Raw genomic sequence first — 26,200 nt, forward strand, 5'->3', positions numbered from 1 at the left:
CTCACCTGCTTGTCACTCCCAGAGCAAATTGGGGTTTTGGTGGCGTGGAGGCCTGGCCGTGTACCCGCAGGCTGGTGGGAGCACTGCCACTGCCCGCTCGACCTGCTGCCTGCTAGGGGCCTCCCGCAGCCCACGTTTGCCAGACCCGACTGAGCGGTTGCACAGAGTCATGGCAGCCTGCGCCGGCTTTCAGCGACATCCCGCTCACCGCTGTGAGCGCTTGTGCTGGTGTCAATTTATCTGCTTGGTAGCGAAGGGGAAAGAATTTTGTCTGGAGACTTGCAGGGGAGTAAGGGGAGTGCAGCCCAAGGGATGATAAGGAGCATCATCTTTTTAGTATTACAGTGGTATTTGTTTTGCTTTTATTCATTTGTAAAGTGCTATCAAATGACTCATTGCAAACTGTGTATCCCAGAAGAGTTCTACTTTTTCTCGCCCTATTGCTGTTAACTGAGTTGTACCTAGTCATGTGTTGTAGCACTAGTGCCACTGGAGGACAAAGCTGTACCGTGAAGGCTGACTGTATTAATAATTTTTATTATTGAAGATCCATTTTGTTTTTCTTTTTCAACTGTCCCTTACAGGTTCTAGTTGATTTGTTGTGGGTTTTTGTGAGGTTTTTTATTTGTTTGTTTTGTCCAAGTTTTTAATTTCAAAGAGTGTCATGTAATAATGCAAAGGTGCTATAGAATAGGAAAAGGGGGAGGGAGATGCGTAGGATTGAGAAAGGGCATAAAAGCCCTTTAATAATAATGATTTGGAATGTAGTTTTATCCAACCTTCTCAGTATTTATAGTATTGCCAGTTTGGGTTGTTAAAGTGTCTTTTCATCATAGTTTCCAATGGGAAACTGTAGTTCCTGTGGGAAGTAATGGGGAGTAGAGACAGTTACTCTTTTTGTCCTCCATTGTATTAAATCTGTTAGCTGATATCAGTTTACTTCGTAAAGGGAATTAATATCCCCGATAAAAATTTCATCAAAATAGACAAATAGTGGAGCAGGACCAGCAGCAGCATCCTGAGGAGAGAAGGGGAGGCAGCGTGCAGAGCTGTGTGCTCTGCCTGGCAGCAGCTGACCCACAGACTGGCACATGTGTGCTGGGTGGCAAACTGGCCTAATCCCACTACAGACAAACCTGTGCTCCTCCCTCTGCCCTCTGTCCCTCCTGAAAAATGAGGTTTTATGTTTTGGGGAAGGATAGAGGGAAGAGAACAGTTGAAAATAGGTATTGCTTTCACAGGATTGCAGAAGCTACAAACCTCTTGAGGAGGAGGACAGCAGGTGAAAGGAGCCGCACATAAGTGACAGAGTAATCCAGACTCAGGAACTGATCAGGCTGAAAAATTGTGTGAAAGAAAACACTTTTTCTTTCTCGTATGGTCTGCCTGATCTACTTGATCTGCTTCACAGCCTGGCTGTGGCTATGTGAACAGCTGAGCCAGCACAACAGAGAGAAGCTGCTGCGGAGAAAGGACGTGTTGGCTGCTGCAGCAGGGAGCAGTTTCACACTTCTTGCCTTTTCTCCCATGTGCCAGTATTTGCTAGTCATTTAGGCACATAGCAAGTCAGACAAGGTGATCCAGATGAAAACTATTTATTCCCTTTTTACTGGGCCACTTTTCAGTTAGGTCAAGTTCCCTGGTGTGGCTCAGCTGGGTGTTCACGTGAAAATAGTAATGGGCAGTGAAAGAGGAAGGATGGAAACCAAGGACTGAGATGGTGTGGCAAGGGGACACAAGATCCTTTCAGCAGCTGCTTTCATTCATGTTTGTTTAAAATGGTCTTGTGTCAAGTTTTTGCCTGTTTATAAACTGGTTTAGTTGAGTGTTGAAACAACAAATCCTTCCCTGATCCTGACCTGACCAGGGAATACCGTCACTGACTTTCTGTCTATGCAGTGATGCGGTTCAGAAAACAAATCCAAGGGAATAATAATTCTCCCTCTGTGTAATGCACTCTGCTACTGAGTTAATTTTTAGCCTAATCAGTTTTCTATAAATGTTAAAGGGGAAACAGCTTGTTTTGGTAACAGTGTTGGTTTATTGGTGGTTGTATGGTGGGTTTTGTGTATTTTGTTCATGTTGTCTGCTTTTTAAGAATTCAGTGAGCTGTGATTATTGGAAGTAAGTAGAGAGGGGGTCCTATTCTGTTCAGGTTATTTGGGGAGTTTTCACAAAGCAACAGATCTGTGTGGCATTGTGTGGTCATCCAGCACTGGAGGAAGAAGGCTCAGTAGTCACACAACTGGGAAATATGGTCTGGGTTTTTTTTGCCATGCAACTTCATATATGTTTTTGGGATATAAAAATACATTTTCTTTGAGCCAGCAATCTTCTAAAAACACTTGCATGTGCACTCTGTGTTTATAAAAATGTTCAGAGCATTGCAACATCACCAAACTAGACTGTTACTTCTATTTTGGGACCCAAAGCAACAGAGCTGTTTTCAGTCAGTCCAAATGCTTATGCTTGCAGATGTAGAGAATAAAGCAGAACTGATACATCTGGGATCTTAACACCTTCCAGCTGGTGTTTTATCAGAGGGGAACCTGCATATGTGTACTTGAGAGAGAGGATTATTGTTGTCATATGACCATATCTGAAAGGGACAAAAGAAGGTTTAAAAATATTGAATGTCTTCTTGCTTCAGATGTCATTCCTGGAAAATGCTCATGTTGATAGCTAAATCTTCTGTTTCTGTTGGGTAATGAGATGCAGTGTACACAAAAGACCCTTTGATTTCTCAGTTGAGAAGCCGAGTTGATGCCTTATGGGCTAATGTTGACAAAAAGGACTGATAATGTCATCATGCATATGTGTAGAATTGATGTCTTTATAGATTATCAGACCAAACCAGCAGAAATTTTGGGGTCCTAGCAAGCTTGATATTAAACCAGAAATGAAATACTACTGGCTTGTTTTCTTCTTTGCAGCCAGTGGTTTTGGAATCATATTTTAACATCTCAGGGCTGTTCCAACTCGGTGATTTTTTTTTTTTTTTTTCTTTTTTCCTTAACCAGAAAAAGCCACTGTCCTCAATAATAAAAGAAGTCTGCGATGGGTAAGTTCTGCCATATAGTACATACTAGATCCTATACTTTTTGAGTTATTAAGCCAATCAGGAGATATTTTTTTTCTGAAGAAATTCATAAATCTTGTAGTTGTTTTATCTTCAGATTTTGAATTTGCAGTGTATTTTAGATCAATTATTTGCAAGATGAGGTTCCTAACAATGCAGCTCCATCATGTGGGTGACTCTCATTTAGACTGTTTATTGCCTTTCTGCACAGAGATGCATTTTACCCACTCACTTTACACTTGCGTGGGTTAAGGAACTAAAGCACTGACTGTGTGGCTCTTTCTGAGCGCTGGGTCTAGTGGCCTCTGTAAGCTGGTCCAGTTGATGTGACTGCTCACATGAAATTGAAATGTTAATCACAAGTCCTTCAATATGAACTAACCATTGTCTAAGAGAAATATCTTGCTTTAATTTTAATATGTTAATATTCTGGGATAAAAACGGTGTTTTAAGCAAGTGTTGCCACATGGAAGGAAACTAGTTTATATTCATCAAATTGCTGCTGAGTTAAAAAAGTGGTATTTTATGTGTAATGTAATGTATCCACTTAATACCGTGTGTGTTGGGCATTGTATAAGCTAATATAAAATCCTGGTACTGTAAATTTTTTTGTCTTAGTGATTTAGTGATCTTGCTTACTGTTTCTCTTTCTTGTCCAACCCCTGACACACCCCACCCCCCCTTCTTTTTATCTTTGCCTTGGAAGGAAAGTATTTGTTATGTAATTTCTTTCTTGACCACTGTCAAGTTTAGGCTTTTGTTTCAAATATGCAGAGGGAAAAGCTCATTTATAGGATGTATTTGTACTGAAATTTTCCCTTTGTAAGGGAATGCTTTTATCTTAAACTGTGGAATTCATCATTGAAAGCTATGGAAGAGTATGAGAAATACATGGGAATGACAGGCACTTGTTTGATCGTAGTAATTTTATGTAAAGGGTACCTCTCAAGTTTTTAACATTTCATTTTGTGATTAATTTATTTTCATATTTCTAAGGTGGTCTCTTGCAAATCATGATCAGTTTGCACTGCAGCATGCTGATAGTTCTAACTTCTACATCACAGAGAAGGTAGGTAAATCATTCAACACAATTTTTGCATAGCCTATTGAAATGCTTGCCACAGTAATTTATTTTAAATTAAAATATATAAAAACATAGAGTATTTTCTGTAATGCAATGCCGGTGAGAGGGTAAGTACTAGGAGACCGGGTTTAATGATTTTGCCCAGATTTCTTCTGTTTGGAAAGGGAAGTAAAAGTTTGAATGTGCCAAGGCCTTCACATCTGTTGAGTTTGAGACTTCAGCACTGAGCCCTTCAGCTTTGGTATTTGTGCATGTTTAGTATTCTGCTGACAAGTGGTGTACAGGAAATTGAAATATGTAAAACATAAAGAGCTCTTTGAAGTCTGAGGAGACCTTCAATGCATGTCACTTCCTCCTTGGGCTAATCAGGTAGAAATAAATTTCAGTGATGGTGTAATATTTTCTGCTCCTCCTATCCTGCCATCTTGTCCTTTTCCAGTTCTGTATGTTATGCTGTCTTATTTTTTCGGTCCCCAGATAGCATGGAAATAGGTGATTCACGAAGTGATGCAGTGATTTCAGCACAAAGTAATGAAATGGCTATAGCTGTAATAAAAATGGAATGTCTAGTCTAAATAAACGGGACGTGGTCATCTGAACGAGACCAAATAGTACATTCATTCCTAGCATTACTGATAGAATTACTGAAATTAAGGAAAAAATATTAATGTTTGAAAAAGTATACACATTAATCCTATAACTTCTAAACAATGGGAAAAGAACACTATTCAAAACCTGCTGAAGTCCGCATGCAGATTCGGTAACCCTAGTGGATTTAGAGTTAAATAGATCTGAGCTTAGCTGAATAGACGTAGATGCCTCTTGTTTACCCTGTTATCAGTTTTGGCTTACTCAAGCAGAAGGGATCTTTTAGTTTTATTTTGCATTTTACAGTTGTTTAGGATCTGCTAAATAGAAGTGAGACACGAGCTAATTTTCTCTTACTGTAATTCTTAACCCTACCCAAGAAATAAAGGGAATTTAGGCACAGTTAAGCATTTAGAAAGACTAAATTTAGCAAGACAGCTAGAGCAGTTGTTCATAAGATATAGTGCTACTTTTTTTTTTTTCTTTTAGCAGACCAGTTTCAGTTTTACCTTAACTGTTTGGCAGCCCAGACAACCTCCTCAATGTGTCACAGTTTGTTTTGGGATCCCCCCTTTTTGCTTGTTTTTTCTCCCTTCTGTTCAAGTTTCAGTTGACAGACACTTCAAAGACCACCATAAGGAAAACTGCTGAAGTAATTATTGGCTTGTGTGTTTTGCCTCCACCCAAATTAAATAGCAAGACTGTTTTGCTAATTGCCCTGAATTGTGACACAACATTTTTTGAATAAGCCAGACACAACTGAACTTGCCTGTTGGCTTTTAAGCTGGTGATTGTACACTGAATATTTCCAAGAAGCCAGGACTGAGGAAATACTCAGTTGTTGAAGATACTTGTCCTGATACAATTGGAGGAATCTTCCAGGCTTTATCTCCACCTTCGGTGGGTAGAATCCTGCAGCTTTGGAGAAGAGAAATGTTTTTCTGTTCTGCATAAAAGGAAGTCTGGTGGCTTTTGGCTGCCTTTAACTTGCAATAAGGTTGGAAAATGATGGTCTTCTAGAACATTTTGGATTGTACTGCAGAGAGGACTTTGAGTTTGTTTATTCCCTACTGAAAATATGCAGAGTGTCTGACTCTGAGTCACATAAATAAGAGAGAAGAGCTCTAAATGCCACCAGTATTACTCAGATGTCTGTGACTTTTATTAGATATTGTTCAGTGTTTATCACTGCTTATTGGATAGTGTCTATAAAGAGGCTCATATAGGCCATCACCCCTTCTACGTACTTTCCCTCATTTGTGCACAGTAGAATGTTGCTTTCTGAATTAAAACATGAAAAACATCAGGCATGAGGACAAACACATGCACTTCAATGAAGCTACGACGCTAATTGTCAAAGCCCACATTGTTTTAATCTGCCTCTTGCTAGGACATCAGCAGAGCTCTTTTGCAACAGTGACAGATTCTAATAAGTAAGTGTTTTTCACTGCTCTCTAAGACGAATTGTATGTCTGTACATATGCAGAAAACATTATGTGTAGGTCATGTTTCTGCAGAGCCTGGATGACTGCTGATTTATGGCCTTCCAGGTAGAGATGCCTTTTTAAAAATATCACCATGTTTAAAGTTACCAGAAAGAAAAGCAATTAATGAATTCTTGTACAAAGTAGCAAGAAACTTTGAAGTGAAAATGTTACAAATGTGGGACTGTCAACACATGGCTTACAATTATATTTTTGATTTTGGGTGGCAAACAGCGCATCTGTGTTTTGGTTGTCATATGCAGAACTCTTTATCTTTTGTAGCTGACCTATATTTCCTGATTATACCGAACATAAATAAAAACAACGCCCAAGCAGTTCTGTCTCTTACTTTTTTTTTTTTTTTCTGGCTGTATTATTTGGAAAAATGCCTCTACAGGAGTAGCAATAACTCCTTCAGACAGTATAAGGACAGTCTTTTAACACATCTTGAGTCAGCCAGGGTTCTTACTAGAGACAGGGCTTATCACAGCAGATGCGGTTTGGGCTGCTGTCTCTGGGGTTCTGGTTTGGCTATATCTGTGCCTCTGAAAGTGGAAATTATTAATTACGTGTTTTAGTAATTTAAAAAACGAAACAAAACAGGAGAAATAAAATAGGTTATGTGAAGAAGAAAACCAAGTAGGCATAGTGCCTAAGCTTAAGCCTGGTGTTTTGATCGCAGGGTGTTTGATTTTTAATTACATTAATAGGTGAGACTTTTTTTAAAGGCCTTACTTATCATGGAGGGGCATTTCCATGGTAGGTCAAACATGTAAAAGCCTGACTTCTGAATCAAAATCTCATTGTGCTAGATACTATATAATAAAGAATGAAAAAGTCAGCTTTGCTGGACCTGAATAGATGCTTGCATACATCAGATGTACTAACTGAGGAATGCTATAGCCTGGATGAGCTGAGGTTTAGAATAGAAAATGCTATATGAAGAGTAGAAAATGGCTGCATAATTTTGTGTGCTATGTGTGTTCCTGAACGAACCGCAGCTTGCATATTTGTCCACTGTGCTCCTCTGCTGGCAGTACTAGGAATCCAGGGACAGACAGCTGAGTGGCTCAGGCATCACGTTGGTGGGTGTGCCCAGTCCCTTATTGCTGCTCACCGTTGGCCTTGCAGACAAGGTCTGGCTCCCCTAGATCCATTTGTGTGCCTGTGTGGCCCACCATGAGCTCTGGGTCTGGGAGGGATCAATGTTAGCTCAAACTTGGTCTCTTAAAACAAAAAGATTGGGGAGGAGCTGGATCATTGCAGCTGTTCAGATTACAGTACAGCCTCAAAAATGTTGTCTTTGTCCCATCTGAAGGTGTGATTAAACCACAGTGTCAATAAGGGGGCCTTGCAGGAGTGTGGGACTGGGGAATTATAGTGTTTAAACTGGCTTCACTGTTGAAGGCAGAATGTGGTGGCTCCTTAACCCTGCACCTGAGCAACTATCAGGAATAAAAAGCTGGCTCACTCTTGCTGAGGGACTTTGTGAGCCAGCTCCAAGCTATGCTCAGCACACAGTGATGATACTGGTGCCATTTTTTGCACGTTATCTTTTAAATGTAAGGACATTTCACTCATCTCTGTATTGACTGCAGCCCATTTTTGTTCAGTCACAATTTGTTGTGTTTGTTTTTTTACATCTGATGCCACTGAAAACTCCCCATGTTTTTTTCATTCTTTCCTCACTCCTGCATTTCCCTTCCATTCTTATGTGCTTATTGCATGAAGTGGAGAGCAGACACTGAGTTCCTTCCATTAATTTTGAGAGGCTTTTAGTGCTGTTTTGCAGAGGGAGCTGCCCCCACCTTACTTTCATTGTCATTACTCAGCTCTTTGCTGTGTTTGCAGATGGGAGATCCTTCTAGCCTCTGCCTTCCCCAAGCTGGGAACCTGGGTACAGTCCCTGGTGCTTGTTCTTTCTCAAAGGTGCTTTTGCTTGTGACCTATTTTTTGCTGAATACAACCTGTAATTGTATATTCATGTGAAATTCCCCTGTGTCATTACAGGCTCCCTGTGTGGGAGTCTATGCAAATGACAGGACAAGAAATGCGCCACTTGTAGGATTGGGTTTTTTTGGAGGTTTTTTCTTTCATAGTTCTAGTATTCATCTGTTTTCACTGATTAATTGAACTTCAGTGAGTTGGAAGTAAACATTCTCAGTAATGAAGGCTTCTGATTCAGTAAAGGAGCTGGTACTTTGTAAACAGCTGAAAATGAGAAGTAGAATGAAGGCTGGGAACTGGAGAAATTTATTAAGTGATCTGTTCCTCTCATTTGCCATTTTACATTATTCTTGATAATAGATTTGTTAGTAATACTACATAAATGGCAGCTTCCAGTCCAGATCTAGCCTGGACCAAACTATGCCCGTCCTTTGCCTTTTCTCTGCCACTCATAGGACATGTGGTATGTCCCTCATATTCACAAATTTCTTACTATTTTGGTGCATAGCCCTGCAGAAATTGCTAACAATAAGGGCAGCACAAAGAGTCAGAGCGGGCGTGCTCCTGCCTGCTTGATGGATGCTGGTAACACTGCCCTGTGGCCTCCAGTAAAATCTAGTGGGCACTAGTTATATTTCTCCAGTGAACACAAGTAAAACTTGAGTATCCATACACTAAATCACTTTCAGTCCTGCTTCATTCAGGCTGTTTTCAAGAACAGTGGTTTTTAGGACTCATTTTGTAGGACTTTAGGTTTATGCTACTTTTTTCCAAAGAAAAGAATTCTGTCCTGTCAACCTGTTACACTTTCTGGTCCCAGTATGGACAGCTTAATTCTTCTGCTTGCCTCCTTTTTAATTATTTGGTATGACGACTTCTATTTAGTCCATTAGTTCCACATTGAGGCTGATGAGATGGATCAAGTGTTTTTTTTTAAAAGCTGTATAGATACTTATTTTCTTGAATTTAGTTTGTAATTTTGCCCCACAAGTAATCACTAGAGAGGAAAGGCTCTGAAAATGTTTGTCTTTATGGTTACAGCGCTTGAAGATAGGTACGATATTCCACAGGCACAGCTTGAGTTCAGCTGATAGCAAACTGTGAAGTGTTAGATCTGGCTGACAGAAGAGTGCTCTCTATACCATCTTCATACTTTAAAGAACAACCTATTTGGATGGGTACTTTTACAAGGCGTGCTCAACAGACATCACAACTCACTGCTGAAAGGGATCCTGCCACTTCATTTCTGCTGGCTTTTTTTTTTTTTATATAATTTTTGGAGGTGGTAGCAAGGTGGGGGGGGATCATTATGTGCCACTAATTCATTAAATTTGCTTAATAAAAAGTCTGCCTGATTTGATGTAAGGGTGAGGCAGGACCCTTGAATCATGTCCAGGGATGGGCTGCAGAGAAGGAAGAAGTTAAAGGAAGGGTAGGAAGAAGAATAAAACTTTGCTGTGTTAACAGCTGTGAGCTGTCATGTCCCTCAGTTGCTCGTGGAACTGGCTTGGCTTGATGAGGAATGAGTTTGTTGACAAATTCCAACTGTAGTCATAAATGGAGGAGGGATGTTTTACCTATGGTCCCTCTATGTCTGAGAGGAAGGGTGCAGGCAAGAGAGTAGGAGTAGGGTGTACATGTTAGAGAAGCACAGTCACCTGCAGGCGTCCCCTTAAACAAGTTTCTGTGTGGTTCCAAATGTGGTGGTTGCAAAATGAGCTGGCCCTCTTTCCTTCTTATACTGTAGTGCTTATTCCTGTCTTTTACCCCAAAATGATAAAATTTTCAGCTGGTGTAGTTCCCTTGTTGACTCATCAACTGTTACACAACTGTTTATGCCACATAAAAACAGTAGTAGGAATGAGAAAGAGACTGAAAAGCGGGACTCTACTTTATGGTAGAAAGCTGTGCTTTGATTTGGCAAAAGTGACTGTAAACCACAGTCTTGTCTTGTCTTGGGTCTTCAGCTCTTTCTCTTAGTAGCAGCATCTGCTTAAGGAGCTACTGCTTCTGCACTGGCCCATCAGTGGTGCTGTGGGTGAATGTGTTGGGTGAACTGCATCAAAGAACGGACTTCAACTTGACAATCCTTATTTGAGGGGTTTTTTTTTGTGTCTATACCAGTTCCCTGTTCTGATTTCCCCACATGATCTCACCAATGATAGTATGAGCCCAGTTAAGTCTGTAATTTCCTGATGTTTATTTTGCAGTGTGTAGCTCTTATGTTCCGACTTACCGGAGGATGATGGGGCGGCTTGTTATCTGCCCACCCCTTCCGTGTTACTCGTACGACTGTCTGTGTCTGTGTGGTTGCTTGAATTGGGGAACTCATCCAGGTTAAAAATAACTTGTGTGCAACTTCTTTCAATGTGTCAGAAGGATGTCTGCCCACAATGTAATACCACTGCTGCTCTGCAGAGCAAGTGCTACCTGATAATATTGTCCTTGTGGATCACTCCACCAGAAGATGAGTAAATCATGCAAAGTATGGACTTTTTCTTAGGATATGTTTCAGTGGCATTCAAGTTGTTATTACTGTTGCTGGAGAAAAAGGTAGTCGAGCTTTCTTTTTCCTCTCCATTGCTTCATTCTCTTCACTTCACTAGCAACTACTGCTGGAAGGTGAGTTGGTTCAAGTCATGGATCTGACAAAACAAAACTCTGGAAATATTTTTTCCCCCTCCTTTTTTGTGAATGAAGGGGAGAAGAAGAGGTAACTTTTTTTATATTAGGTGGTTGTTTGTTGCTGCATGTTGCTAGATCTGATGTAGGGAAAGTGTTGGGAGCCCACATGCTAGAAGGATATGTGCAAAATTGTGCCTTTTGTGGGTTGTGGAGTTTCACTGGATTAGGTTTACCATGAAACTGTACTACTGGTGTAACTTGGTTTATTTACTAACTCCTGTAATCCTTGAATAGGGGCGGATAAACAGCATGCAGAAAACTTCCTCATTTTAGAAACTTCAGCCAAACTACCAACACAGTTTTTTTAAGGAAAATGCTATCATCAGATTCTAACATGAAAAACTAGAGGACATCTTCCCTGTTTCCAGCAGCTTCCTGGAACAGGAATTTTATCACAAGATTAATTGCCTCCGTATTTATTTTAAAACAGGAGAGTCCTGTTATGCCAAATAGTACAATGTTGATAATTACTTATATCTCTTAGCTCTCATCTTATTAAAGTTTTTGGTGACTAAAAATGAATTTAAGAAATTTCCTACCAAGTTAGCCAGATGCTATATCTAACCTCATAGTTTATCTCCAGCTGTAACAGTAAAAAATGTCATTCAGGCTTGTGGTCTGATGATGTCTTTCACTCCCTTCATGCTTCCTCAGCATTGACATTTGTTGTACTACAGGTGTTGGAGGCTACATCTACACTTAGTCCATTTAATATTCCATATAAAGGTCATGACATTGTTTCATCTCTTCTTGAACCCTCTGATACTGCCTGTTTTCACAACCTGTTGGCACAGCAAGCACAAGTAGTTCACTGCCTGCTGAATGAAGAGGTATGTTCTACCCCCTAGTTCTCATACTGCAGGATTTGATAACAACAGTTCTGCATTCAGCCTGTCTGCTACATCCCCTCCTGTGGCCTTTGGTCCTCCAAACTGAGGAGAGCTTGCCTTGTGAGGCAGCTCCTCAATCCCAAGCGTTTCACTTGCCTTTCTCTGCATTTTCCGTGAGGCTACTGTGTCCTCCTTAAGACATGAAGATCAGAACTGCAGACAGTGCCCTGCATATGGATGCATGAAGTTCTTGTGACAAAATGATGCCTTCTGGTTCACAGTGCCACTTCTGATGATGTCCAGTGTTTACTGGCTGCTGTAGCACACTGAATCTGTGCTTTAAAGACCTGCCAACAAGAGCTTTGCTTCTCTTTCCTGAGTTGTTGACATAGGAATTAACTCTATTATGTATCATTTTGTCCTTATTTACTACTTATTTACTACTTTATTACGAATAATAGAAACACATGAAGAATTTTAGGTTTCTTAACTGTTATTCTTTAGCCCAGTTAGAGAAGTCTGAAGAAGCTGTTTGATCAAGGTTAAAGAATAGTGCTGAGCGAGCTATAACCATGGGAACCAATGCTTCTAGTTCTTCCTCAAATATGTTAAGAAAACATTCCATTCCAACCATTTACAGTGAGCTGAATCTTGAGACATTTTGCTGGGTCTAACAGATTATTAAAAAGATAAGGCAAATGCATGGCAAAATAAACTTTAATTTTGCATGATAAGTTTTCCGAAGTGTCTCTCCAGCAACTCTCTGAATAAATGGCTTGACTGTTTTGATAGGATTTTTTTGAAAGCGAATTCACATACTTCATTCCTCTGCATGGTTTGGTGGACTCTGTTAATACTTGAGGCCTGCTTTTTAGCTGCAAATCTCCTACATGTGTTTTGGGCAAAGTAACCTATGGCAAAGCAAAGACAGAGCTTTGAGAAGGAACAGAATCTGTTGGCAGATAATGTAGGTTCATGTTGCTCAAGCTGGTGGAGTTGGAAGTCAGAGTACCCTAAGATGTGGACACAAGGCAAACTGTCCAGGTATTCTCTGCTTCCTACTGTTTTGTTGTTTGTGTGTTTTCATGATAGTACTTGTCTGTGTGATTGAAAACTCAGCTTGAAAAGTATTGTGAACTAGTATGCTTGGAAATGCTACCTACTCAATTAGAACAAAATAATCTTGTGGGTGTAGACTCTTGCTAGATATACTGCAAAAGAGACTTACTTGTATCCATAATGTAACAGCTGTCTTAGTCCTAGGTAACATTTATAACATTATTTTCTTGTTACTAAGGTTTTTTTAGGGGCACTTTAGATAGTACTGTTTCACTAGTTCCCTCACATGCCCAGGAATAAGGTTTCCTAATACAGATCAACAGCATGAACAGTATCTACAAGCCTGATGTACACTTGAGAAAGAGATCAGAAATGTCTTGGAAGAGGGGTTTTTTGTTTGCTTTTTGTCTTGTTCTTGTGTTCCGTGGCCTGCCCCCCTCCACCCTCATAGGTGGTGGTGAGCCCTGTCCAGAATAGCAGTGGTGCTTACAACTATGATTGCCAAAGCCAGGCTTCTGCAATGACGTTCTGTTATCCTGGAAAAGAAATCCACAGGATGCTCTCCCTAATGCTAAGCAGATTAACTGTGTGTAAATGTTGCAATTGAAATTAACTGGCATGCTGACTACTGCATCACACAGTTAATGTAGGAAATCCTCTTGGCTTAATTGTACGCTTACACGCTGTTTCTTGGTAGGCGCTTAAGCCATTATTTAGAATGGATAAACAAAATTGGATTTTTTTTTTCTATTGGGGAACAGCTAACCCTTTTCAGGTTTTGGCTATCCTGCTGGGTTAGAGATTTGATGCTTTAAATACTTTCAGAGAGAAGGCATGGGCAGTTTTCCTTAAGCCATTGTCTAAACTAGGAGTTGAAGATGAGCTGCCTATCTCTTGTGATAGCAGTGGTTGAATTTACAGTATAGGAAAGACTTATGCACTTCACTCTGGACCAGGCATGGTGAAAAGTCCTTGGGCTTTGTGTGCTGTGGGCTCTGACAAGCATTGAAACTCTTGAGTCTGAAAGCTTTGGTGCTTCAGACTTGGCTTGATAAATAAACAGAAAGACCCCAAAGAAAACTTCCAGCAATGCTTTTATGTATGCTGTGTGTTTTTTCCTCTGCTATTTTATACATAACCTGCTGACATGTGATCACCCTGGAGAATAGCTCTTCTCTTGTTTATCTACATGTGGTATCTGAACTTCAACCAGGTTGTAAGCTTCCCTTTTTCCACTTGTTTTTTAAATTCCTCTGGCTATAGAGAAATAGTGTATTTTTAACAAAGTATTTTTCACTTGATAGGTTGGTTGCAAATTCAATCTATGCAATCTATAAGTGTCCTTATTTAATTAGAGGTTTATTTTTTTTAACCTTCATGCACAATACTGTAGAGGTTATCAGGTTAAGCCCAGATTTTTATGGGTTAGGGTTTTATTTTATGACAAGCCTGCTGTAACTGAACAAACTCTGGATCATAGTTTCAGCTGAAGCAACTGTGAAATAATATAATTCAGGCTGTGGTTGACAGCTTACTGCTCCCAAAATGGGAAGGTATAATTCCTCCTAATTCTTCCCTCATCTCTTTCTCCCCACTGCCTCCCTGCTCCCAGAGAGACAGTTCCACCATCTTTCTTGGGTTTGTGCTGGTGCACAAGTCCTTGCAGAGCTTGTTTCTTTTTATTAACCTGACTGAAAACTCCTCTCCTTCCTGCTGGGGCTAGTTTCTGCCAGGTTAGTGAGATTGTGAGACTGACCTGCAAACAGGTCTGTCTGGTGCCAGAGCTGACTTGAGGTAGAAAAGGGAGCCCGTGGGTGGGAGGGAGTAGTACTCAGCTGTTCAGCAAACTCCTCGAGCCTCCTGAGACCACCATATAGCTTCCTCACACAATGTCTGGTACCTCGTGTTTGCAATAGACTTTAGAGTGTTTGCAGAGATGCTTATTGTAGCTCAGATGAAGTGACTTAAACCACAAACTCATTTGTATATCTTATTTAGTAATTCATGTTACTTAGAGTAGGAAACATAAGCTTAAAGTTATGCCGCTGAAAAAATAAGGCTCTGTGTGTGCTCTTATTTATGTTTAAGAATAGTCTATTTACTTAGTTCCAACGTTTTCGTAAGGATATCAGGGAACTTTCACTTCTGAATGCGATTGGTACAGTTTAAGTTGTTCAAGTGTTGTCTGACTGCCTAACTATTTTTAATATTGTTCCATGCTGGGAGTTGCTGCCTTCCAAGTAAAGCTGATGGAACCCTGTGTGTATGTGTTCATGCCCGTACTCTGGCCTAACACAGCTGAGGTCCAGTGCCTTAGTCTAAGCTGCTGATAGAGGTAGATTTAGCCTATGCTTACTGTCTGTCCTAAAGCAATTACTTTTATTCAGTTCTACAAATCCAGGAGGTGGTAACAGTTTAAGCCACCACAAGCGTTCACAAAGCGAGTTTGTTTCAATGCTGATTTAGATTAAACCACACAAATGCACTATTGCCACTTCATACAGATTCAGTAGATGTGATGAAACATAGCTGGTTCTGGTGCTGTTTCACTAGAAGAGGAGAAAATGTGGCACTTTGTTACTGCTGAGGGCAGTCACTGTGTTTTTAGCTGCTCACCCTTTTTTGCCCCTGTCTTGAGTAGAGGCTGGCTGGCCTCCCTGGGGCTATTCCGGAAGGAGGAGACTGCTGAGGTCTGGGATGAGTTAGCTGCATATGTAAGCAAAGACGTCGTAAGAAAGCTTCTCCCTTCTACCCCTGTGTTGTCTGGCACTTTAATTATGTCAGTTAGAGTGAAGAAGTCTTTGTGGGTGGAGAACGATCTTGTAGGTAGCAAGAACCAATCCCACAGGCGAGTTGGATATCAAGAAAGAGGCAATGTACTGGAGTTTTATTTTTGGACTACTTGACCTGGATTCAGGCAAGATTTATCCTGGCTTTAGCATTTTGGATTTGAGATGTATCAGAATGGGAGCAAGAAGGATGAAATTGATTTGGGAAAAATTGCCTGAGAAGAAATACACTTTTTTGTTTGTTTGTTTTGTTAAACACCAGTCTGCAGAAAGCCTCCAATGTCATCTTCAGAACAAAATTAGCTCTTCTCTCTCAAACTGTTAGGGATTCCTCCAGTTCCTTTGACAAATAAGGGTATCGGCCCATGAACAAGCCATTGAACCATGAGTGAAGTTGTGAGTGTGCGTTTTAGCACTGTGCAGAGCCAGTACCTGTTAGTACGTTCATTGTGCTAGGTACTGTATTCTCTTAACCTGTGGTGAACAGGAGGCAGCTTGTTGAAACAGTGGCAGGCTTCCCTACACTCACCCCAAGGGAAGACCATGCATTGGGCGGTGACCACAAAGTTGTGAGGATACTGTAAACGTACATGATAGCTTATGCCATTGCAGCTTTTTCATCTACCCATAGCTTTAGTTTAATTGAAAGCATTATGTGAGCTTAACCAAAAGAAAATGTTTAATGCCACTTCTTTCTGCCAGACGGGTAAGGAGAATGACTTACGGCATATTTGAACTGTACTTACTGCTAACAGCGATGCTTTTTTTACTTTGAGGGAGAATGCAAAGTCGTGGTGGCAGAGCTCAGTGGGTTGTTTCCAGTGGTTTAAGTCAGCATGTTCTCGTTATAGAAAATGGAGAGCCAGTGGGATAAATTTTAAACCCTGCAGATGTTTAATGACATGTTTCAGCAAACTTACAAACTCCTCAACTATGTAGCACAATACCAGTGCCAGACACCATGGACAGTATATTTCAAAGGAATATTTAGAAATTTCCAGTAGAAGCTAAATTTTTAAAAACATGAAGTCATTCTTGAAAGGGTTCAGATTTGTTAAATACCCTGTGAACAGCCACCTATTTCTTGAAGCTAATGTTAGTACGCCTCAGTGGGGGAAATACTGCACAGATGTTAGCTCACATATGAAAGAGGGAAGCTTTTGCAAGCAGACAGGGGAATACTGGTGCTAGTTTAGTGTGGAATTCTGCTCAATGCATGTTTCATCTTTTTATGTGAGTCTTGAATTAAAACCTGTTGGATTTTTCTCTTTCAGAATCGTAATGAAATAAAAAATGGAGCGATCCTTCGATTAACAACATCTCCAGTGAGTTACTGTTCTGTTCTTCTCTCCCTTCAAACTGAAGATTTGATTAGTAAATCTTGTGAACTGGTGTATGTGTTTTTAAGGTTTAGCCACAATGTATCCCACAATCTTTCCACAAAGGAGGATAATGTTGCAGTCTGTCACAAGATGACTCTGTGTGTTATCTTTGGGGTTTTTTGTTTTTTTGTTTTTGACTTAGGGGGGCAGGGATGGTATCTCTGAGTGATGTTTGGTGATAGAATTGGAACAACTGGGTGTTTTTTGTGTCTCATGGTCTGTGCTGGGAACAGGTTTCATGTCCAAGATACTTCTGCTTCTCTGCTGGCATTGCAGCCTCACTCAAGTTGTTCCTTTTCTGCCCCAGAGCTGACAGCCAGGAGAAAGGGCTGGAAGTTGAATCATGTAACGCTTTTCTGTGCAGCTTGGGTCAGAATTTTCCTGCTCTCTTGTGTTTCTGTTGAGTGAGCAGCAACTGTAATGATGAGATTTTACTGTTTGGTTGTTTTTGGTTTGGGTTTTTTTCAACACCGTCTCCTTGCCAGCTCCTCAGAAAGCACACGGCAGAGTTGTTGGTTGCCTTGTAATGGCCTGTTTTCCTGCTGAGTTGAGCAGTACTGTTGCCACATGCTGAAAGCCACTATTACTCCCAGAAGATGTATGTCTAAGGCAGCAGAAATCCCGTTTCCTTGCTGACAAATGTAGTGTGCCATTAAAATGGTTTACGTCCTCATGGTGATGTTCTAGCTTCTTCAGATTCAAAGCATCCTTATGGCCGAACTCTGTCACCCCGTACTGCAGATCATTTGAAGAGGCAAGATGGAGCTGTGGTGGCTTAACTTTTGACTTCTGTTGAACCAGTTACTGCCATAAGATGCAAAATTTTCTATCTAGAAGCCACACAGAGATTATAGATGCGTTTTTGGATGGATCACTTTTCAGTTAGTAGGACCTGGGCTCAAAGTAAAGAAACAGGGAAGTGTATGTTGTTACTAACTTCCCAGCTTCTCCAGGCATCATGTGCATTTCCATTCCTCCCCAGTCTGCTTAACCTGATGATGGCTTATATTAGATTTCGGAGGTGACTGAATTTGTACGCAGGTTTGTGTATAATTGGAAATTGAAGCAGCCAATATGGAAACAGATCGATATCTCAAGGTTTTTATTAAGTGACTGCAATATTAATCTACAGGAGTGTAACTTCCTAACAGAAAGCACTTCTAAGCAGCAGCCAGCTGGGCAAAGACAAGATTTCCGATAACCTTAATCATATTTTTCAGTGGTTGTTATATATGGAGCTTTAGAGTCATAAGAATAAACAACAGTTTAAGGCCATGGCTTTGTCCGAGTCTATGGGACTCAAGAGTCTCTTGCCATATGTCATCAGAACAGCCTTGTACATGGGGAAACCACTTGCTTATGGAGTAAACCCCATTTGGTAGAATTTCCTCACAAACAAGACAGCCCCCAGCACCAGCTCCTCCTAACCATTCAGACTTCTTAAGAACAAATATCTGCTCCACTGAAAAAGGCCTATCTACTGCTCAGACTTGGGATCTTGTGAAATCAAAACATCTGTGGTTCATCAGGAACCAATGTGGTCCAAACTCACTGCATCATTCTTCCATGTAACCACAGCATGGAGTGACAGCATGAGGTGGCTGATGGAATCTTTGCCTGTCTCAAAATCCACAACTAGTTGTACCCTACAAAACTGAAGAGAGGCTGTGCTGTGACCGATCTGTGGAAATCGCTGTCTGTTTGGCTTCATGATCACTTGTGCAATTGGAAATGAAACTTACAAACACAAAAGACAAATTTTGGTTTTATAGTACTTTCTGCTGATACCTATGGGCAGGAAGGTGGGACTTTGCAAAAGATTCTCTTCTGTGTGTTCTGTTTCTTTGGTGATTTGCCATAGATGAGTCAACCAAGAAAGGGGTCCTTTAGGATATTGGGGTATTTACCTGTTACCTACCAAGTTATGGATCACTCTGGCAGTGGCCTGCAGTTAAGACTGACTCAGCTATCCTGTATAAAACAGAAAGCCAGTCTCTTTTCTAGTCTTCAGTATCGCTATTTATCCCTGAACCAGTGCTTATTTTCAAATTTTCTGATATTTTAAAAAAAGTTTTTGTTAACTTTTTCCCAGAATCAGAGAGGTAGTTTGGAAGGAGGTTTCAAATGACTGAATTGTTTTTTGGCAGGTCAGAGAGTATTTGTATTCTTTAAATAGACATAAAATTAAGTTCTGCATGTTCCCACCCTCCAATAGTATCTTTGCTTTTAAGGTACTGTTGAAGTGGTCATCACAGAGGTACCTAAAATAGATAGATTAAAGGCTTCCAAGCTGTGGTTTTTAGACTGGTGACCCACACAATGCTTGTCATTTACCCTGAAGAGCTAACAAGCCATCTGTTTCCATTTTTCCTCTGAGATTCTGTATGAGAGCAACAGTGGTTAGAGCAGATAATGTGAAGAACAGGCTGCATGATATACTCCTGCAAAATAGGAAAGATGCTTTCTTAGCTGTTAGAGCCAGGTGGGAAATGTGTTTCTCATCCTGTGAAAATACTAAGATTCGGTTTTCTCCCCCCCTGTTTTTCTTCTCTATCCTACATCCATATAAAGCTGAAACTATCTTTCCGTCCCCCCCAGAAAAAAAATCATACTAAAAATGCTTTTTGAAGAGGTGGGGGAATTAGAAAAGTAGAGGAATATTGAGAGAAATTAGGAGGAGCCATGTACGGATTATGCAGTGTCTGGGAGGTGTCCATGTAGTTCCAGAGAGGCCTGAGCTGCCTACTTACTGGTTATTGTGGGAAAAACATAAAACTGTCCTGAACTTCACAAGCCATTTGAGGAAACTTTTTTTCCTTGAAAAGTTGAGAGGAATCGTTTTGACCAGTTCTGAAGACTGCATGAATTTAAAATGCTTTTCTAGTTCTTAATTTTAATGCAACATACTGCCATGACAGCCAGTAGTCTGGCTATACCCATTCACAGTTGCATACCATGAATCTTTGGAAACTGGGTGAGAAGGACGAGAATATGGATCTTTTTGAGTTCTGTTGTCATTGGCCTCAAATTACATATTGCTCATGTACACAGAGCAGGTACTATTAAAGACTAAAAATGGGGGGGGGGGGGGGAAGGTAGTTTTATCTGGAAGTAGTAAATCAGCATTTTTGGGTTGGCTTTTTAAAAATAAGGATTTGAAATCAAACTCCCCAAATCTAAATGTTAAATACTTATTCTTTTTAAATCTCAAATTTAGATTATTTTGTGTGCATATATAGGGACCTTCTTCAGAAAATCATTGTGAATATTTCAAGGGCAAAACTGCAGTTATGGTGTGCTGCTGAATCCATTATAAATGCTTGCCTTCAGAGATTTACTATGTGTCTATTTTAAACTTCTTTGAGTTAAAACTTTGCAAACGCCAGTCGTTAGGCCTGTTGGGAATTTGAACTGCCTCTTTGTTTCCGTAGGTCTGTTTGCTAAGTTTGTGTGATTCTCTGAAAGGCTGTTTTTTCTAAACAATGCTATTTTTTTCCTCTATAAACCACTCACCACACAGACGCTCTGTTTCCTAGGTAACTTGAGTACAGATTGAATTTCTCTCATATTATCTTTGTTCCTATATCATCTTTCTTATTTATTTTTAACCTCTCCTATCATCTTTCTTAACAATTCTTTGTGCTATTGTGTGTTTTTGCAGTTTTCTGTGACCTGTTTTCCCCCTTTGTCCATTAACATTTCTGAAGGGACTCATCAAAAATTTCTTATGCAACATTTCTCTGTATTTGAACATAAGTGACAGTTGAAATGCCAGATCGCTATTGTTTTGTGATACCCCTATTCCTGTGGATGGTGGGGAGGTGTATAAATAAATGAGCTGTAATTGCTCCCGAGAGTGAGACTGTTTCAAAAGGACAGTTGTGTCCTGCAATGCAGCAAGTGGAGGCCAACCTTTTGGTGTAACTGCAGGATTCCTTTGATCAGATCCTGCAAATCCTCGTTCAAGTGACTAATCATTTTGAGAGGATGCTAAAATACTGGGAAAATTGAACTGAAGGAACTGGCCTCTTTTTTTAAAATTTAATGCTTTTCAAACGGAACGTTATATGAGCACTCGCTGTTTATTTGAAAGTAGCTTTTGGGCACTTAAATAACATGCCTTGCTCATGAACTATATACCTTACATGCTGAGTCAATAGGTAGCCTTTTCTTATGTGGTATTCATGGTGCCTGATCATTTGCTTTTGTTGCCTGTTTTTCTTTGATCCTCTAGTTGGAGATTGGTTGAGTTCTCAAAACTGTCCGTTGTTGTAGGCAGCTGTATTTGCATTTCTAGCATGAACAATCATGTAAATAGGGGTTATAGTCATTATAGTGTTTTTCCTGAATGCTTTTACAGATGTGAACAATGTGGGTTTTGATTTTTATGTGATCTACACAGACAAGTGTAGAGGGGTTTTTAACCAATTTCTACTTACACATCTGAATCCTATATGGTTGAGTAAAAGTTTGGGTATCTGGTCTATGATCTTTGATCTACAGTTGCTTTAATATGTGCTCAGCTATCTAAATGTTCTTGGAGTTCAGTAAATGCATAAATATTTGCAGGTCTAGCCTATGATTGTGATTATGTTTATCATGTAATGGTAAATTAGTTATTACTTCCGCAATTACTGAACCTCATGCCAGAAGCACTGACCATGGAAGTCAGTGAGCCACTTTTAGATTTGTCTGCTCATAGTACAAGAGGAAGATTTGGGAAGTGGAATTCGTTTTTTGTCTTTTTACAGATAAAGATTTAGTCTCATGTTTTAAGGTTTCCAAAAGCATATTTTGAATAGTAAGCAAAAAGGATTGTTTCAAAATGCAACAAGAGGAAAAATTTCTTCTCAAACATTCATAAGTGGCTGATTGCATAAAACTATTTTAGGCATATTTGCATAATACGTATGGTTATGCATCTGTAATGCTTTTATTGTTGATTTAGTACATGACTCTAGACGTGACCATTTCCCTGTTTCTGCCTCCTTAATTGTGTGTAGTGATTGTGTAGGACTGCTCTGTGTATTACGTTTCTACAGGGCTTTAGATGTAGAAATTGTGCTTGAGTATTAATGTAAAAAAGTTAACAATTATTATATTTAAGGAAAAAAAATTGAATCTCATTGCTTACCTGGCATCAGATGCTAGTCAGCCTTGCTGGGTCTGTTGAATCTGGTTTGTGTATAATGACGATTATGTAACATATCCACTCCCCCATTGCTTTCTGACGTATATGCAGTTGTAGGTGAAGTGGCAGTAACAAGCCAGAAAAAGGCAGCAGTTTAAACCACCATGGTATTTCAACATTGAGTGATTTAAATTAAACCACAGAAATGCACCTGTTTAGTTAGTACAAAACTGTATTTAGTAGTTACTGATGGTCTGTATGCTCTTCTTCTAGCAGAATGTTAACTAATGTGACTAATTAATCTACAGGGAAGACCAAAACTCGTATTTTATTTTATTTGCTTTTTGTAAAGTATAAAGAAGAAAGCTGATTACATAATGGCAAAAAAGCAATTTAAATCAGTGGTCCAAATTTCTTCTGTAGCACATGAATGTTTGATAGTGGTTGCATTTGGAATCTGTGTTCTCCTTCCTGTCCTTGCTCACTGTATTTTGTATTCTGTACAGAAACTCTGCATACATCTGGGTAATAAGCTGCTTTCTAAGTTTGCACAAAGTACTCGTCAGCAAAGAAATTACAATTTTATCAGTAGAATCCCTTGTTAGGATGATCTTGGGATTCCTAACCTCCAAATGGCTATTTGAGTCTCTAAGCAAGTCACATCTTGGATTTAGGTCATTAGTTTTCTTTTTAAGCTGACAATCTCATCAAGCTGCTCCTTTTAAGCACTGCTACTCCCTAAGGGCAACCTGTCCTTGGAGCAAGTCATTTAAGACTAGACATGCAGTGTATGCCTCTTGACAGCCTTTTGAAATGCTGGGGCTTCAACAGCACACGTTTTACAAGCTTCCGTCTTCCTTCCTTTCTAAACAGGAGAGCAGTTAATGCTGTCTTTCATTTACTTGAACAGCTGTGTTTCTGTTAATTCCCTCATAACGGTTCTCAGGTGGGCAAGTTTTATATATTTATTTATTCTTACCTGAATGATATTTCAGTAAGAGCAGAGACATGGCAGCTAGCTCTGCTGTTGCTTTAATGAGCTGTGCTCTCTGTCCATCCACTGATGGATTGTAAATCATTAAAATAACTCCCTGGTAAGCACTCAGAGCATATTTCATCTGGGTTTCATTTTTTAATGCAGTCATAAGTGAGCTGTACATTCCATAAGCATGTATGAGTGCTATGGCAACAAGAACTAGGAGGCTTGTGAGAACTGCATGGTATTACTGAAGCAATATTTTCACCCATCAGGCACTTGCGATGACAACAGCCAACATTACTTTTGGCCATGTTTCCAGTGAGACACATACCAGCATTCTTGCTGAGACAAATAGTTGTTTACTCATTTAATCAAGATCTGCTCTGCCATTTATCAGTTCTTTTCTCTTCCAATAGTAGAAGGAGCAAGGTTGGTTGGATGCAGTGTCTTGTAAAACTTGTTTAATGTAAGAACACTACAGCTGTGTAGAAACTTTGCTGATGGGGCATTAGCATTGGCATAGTCAGATAAAGCCTATGATGTTAGTAGGCTCTCTTTTATGTGCTTAAAACAGGGCTGAACCACTTTTGTATCAGAGAGACATTGCTTTATAGATTTTTGTTCTCTGTAGAGGGGACCAAGCTGTCTCTGATCTAAGATTATATTTTGGGTTTAATGTGGTGAATTTCAAAGCTCTCGCAGACTTCAGAGGAAAGAGGATTAATGTATCTCTCAGTAGGTTGGTTCCACTCGTGGTGCTGCTCTGAGATGTAGGTGAGGCTGTTAACGCACATCCCTGTACTGGTGTTCTCCATTTTGGTGAGAAGTATGGTTAGCTCTTTCCATTCCCAGTATTGACTTGTGTAATGGAAGTCTAACTGGATGGTAGCAGCAGTTTACCAGCCTGAGGTGTTTATGCTGAGGGCAGGAATCTCCTCAAGAGGAAGGGTGAACTTGACCATTAATAATCTGTTGTTAATGCGTATGAAGATGAGGCATTGTTTACACAGCAGTTGTAGGTGTGGTGTGAAAGAGTTTGGAGGGGGATGTTCTCCTGGCTCTACTTAGATGTTCTTTCTTGCTTGCTACTGTGCTACACAGGTGATTACAAGTCCCCATGTGTGTGGCCACAGCTCCGCTGCCCAAGTTCTGCCCACTCAGACTTCCTGGTTGAGCAGCTCTCCTGAGCTGCTCAGTCGCACTGAACAAGATGTTTTGTTCCTCTTTCCTATTTGTTTCATTTTCAATGAGTCCAGGAGATTTCAGAGGACCCACTTCCCATGGAAACCTGGAAGAACTTTATCCTTCAGCAGGCAGATAGTGAGGGGGTGGTAACTTCCCAGAGCCATGGCAGGTGGAAGAAGGAATGTGCACAGACTTTAATGAGTTTAGGGTTAAATCTGAACAACCATTTCCAAAGTCAGAGGAATGCAGCTGCTGTGGTGGTACTGAAGATTTTCTGAAGTGTTTCTTTTCTGAGGTGGGCAGGAATTCAGACGTTGCATGTATTCTGAGAAAGAATAATGTTTTGAGGATACTTTGCATCTCTGAGTCTTCCTGAGTTGTTACAGTGGGGAGTCTAGAGTATTATAGAAACAGCTCAGTGAAGAAGGTTGTTTGGTGAGGCGAGACCTGGCTGTTGAACTTCTGGTTCGGGTAATAGTGGTTTCTCTGAATTTTTGTAGCTGATTATACAAGAATACTTCAGCAAAACTTCCTTCACCTGCTCTGATGAAGGGAAAGGGTTGGAGGAAGTATTCTCTGGTTATTCTGGAATTTGGAAGTTAGTGGGATTTATTTTTATTTCCTTCATAGGCTTTTGCAAATGATTTAGCCTACCAGCTGGTTAGGTTTGAGAGAATATTCTTTTAGTACCATTTAGACAGGCATAGCTATTACAGAGAGACTGTATAAGCTGTTGTTTCCCTATTACAATTCAAACCTGCTGGTTGAGTAGGTACTTAGGGTGGCAGAAAGACCTATTGGATGACAGAATTCTGCCTTCTAAGATAATGTAGCTGCTGTGGCTGCACTGCCCAGTACTTAAAGCATAGAAAAAACTCAGGACTAAAGATACTCTGTTTCTTTTCAATGCTGTCTTAACTGAAGATGTTAACCACAGTCATACTAACTAGGAGATATTTCCTCTCCGTACATGCTACTCACCATATAGGTTCTGGCCAAAAGCTGATTGGAGACCATGCATTAATTTTTCTTTGTAAAAATGGGAAGTAACAAACCTTGATGATCTTGGAGGATATTGGGGCATTTAATTTATTAATGTTTGTGAAGCTATATCTGTAACAACACGATAGTGTTTTTTTCCTGTGTTCCCTGTTTAAATGCCCACTTGCACTAAAAATGTCTACTATCTCAGAATCTTGATCTGCAGACATGACCATCTCTGTAAAGAGTATATTCATTACTTGAACAGAAAAAGAATTGTCTGTCAGCACAGCCTTTTCTTCTGTTTCTTCTCCAGCTGAGAAAAAATAAGCATAATCTCAGGGAAAATAACTCTCAGCAGAATTTACCATTAATTTGGTTTCCTAATGACACATAGCTTCTCATTCACCTTTCATTTGGTGCAGGTAAGAAGTGAATTTTAGGAAATTGGATTTTCCAAGTATAGTGAGGAGGAATATTTTTCGAAGAAAAGTATTGGCTAACTAGTTATTAACTGAAGCTTTTGGGTATTGTGTTCAGGTAAGTGAAAGCATCAAATTGAAAACGTGAGATGTATTTTAATGTATTTGTATGACTAAAGAGAGAGACAATTTAATATGCATTATTTAAATATCCCTTTTTATTATCAGTGTTCATTTTTGGTTTCACTGTTTCATCCTGTATTTGAAGCATTAAGGGGCAGAATAGCCTAATATATGTAGATATTGATCTTGCATAAAGATGTATGAATGATAATATCGTAGTATCTTGTGGGCAGTAAATATTCCTGTGCTCCCTGTAAGGGAGGAAGGATCAGAAGGCCCAAAGTTGGCCTGTACTGATATAACCTGATAAGGACAGTAAATGATGTTCATTGTTAAAGGTCATGGGAAGTGCATAAACTGAGTAAGCGTTGACAGGTAAAAAACTTGATACTGAGATTATCTGATGTAATTTGTTTTATTTTGATTTCTACGTTTATTGATGTGACACATAA

General features: G+C 39.9%; 1 protein-coding gene across 1 annotated transcript in view; it reads left to right on the forward strand.

Annotated features, from left to right (window-relative positions):
* The window catches only part of ELMO1 (engulfment and cell motility 1), a 306,139-nt gene that overhangs the window by 58,492 nt on the left and 221,447 nt on the right, over window positions 1–26,200 (forward strand). Inside the window, exons 4-6 of the mRNA XM_074900796.1 lie at window positions 3,021–3,061; window positions 4,076–4,148; window positions 16,820–16,870. Coding sequence (XP_074756897.1) covers window positions 3,021–3,061; window positions 4,076–4,148; window positions 16,820–16,870 — 165 coding nt within the window. The remainder of the gene's footprint in view (window positions 1–3,020; window positions 3,062–4,075; window positions 4,149–16,819; window positions 16,871–26,200) is intronic.

Source organism: Athene noctua, chromosome 2 (assembly GCF_965140245.1).
Source record: "Athene noctua chromosome 2, bAthNoc1.hap1.1, whole genome shotgun sequence".
NCBI classification, from domain to species: Eukaryota; Metazoa; Chordata; class Aves; order Strigiformes; family Strigidae; genus Athene; species Athene noctua.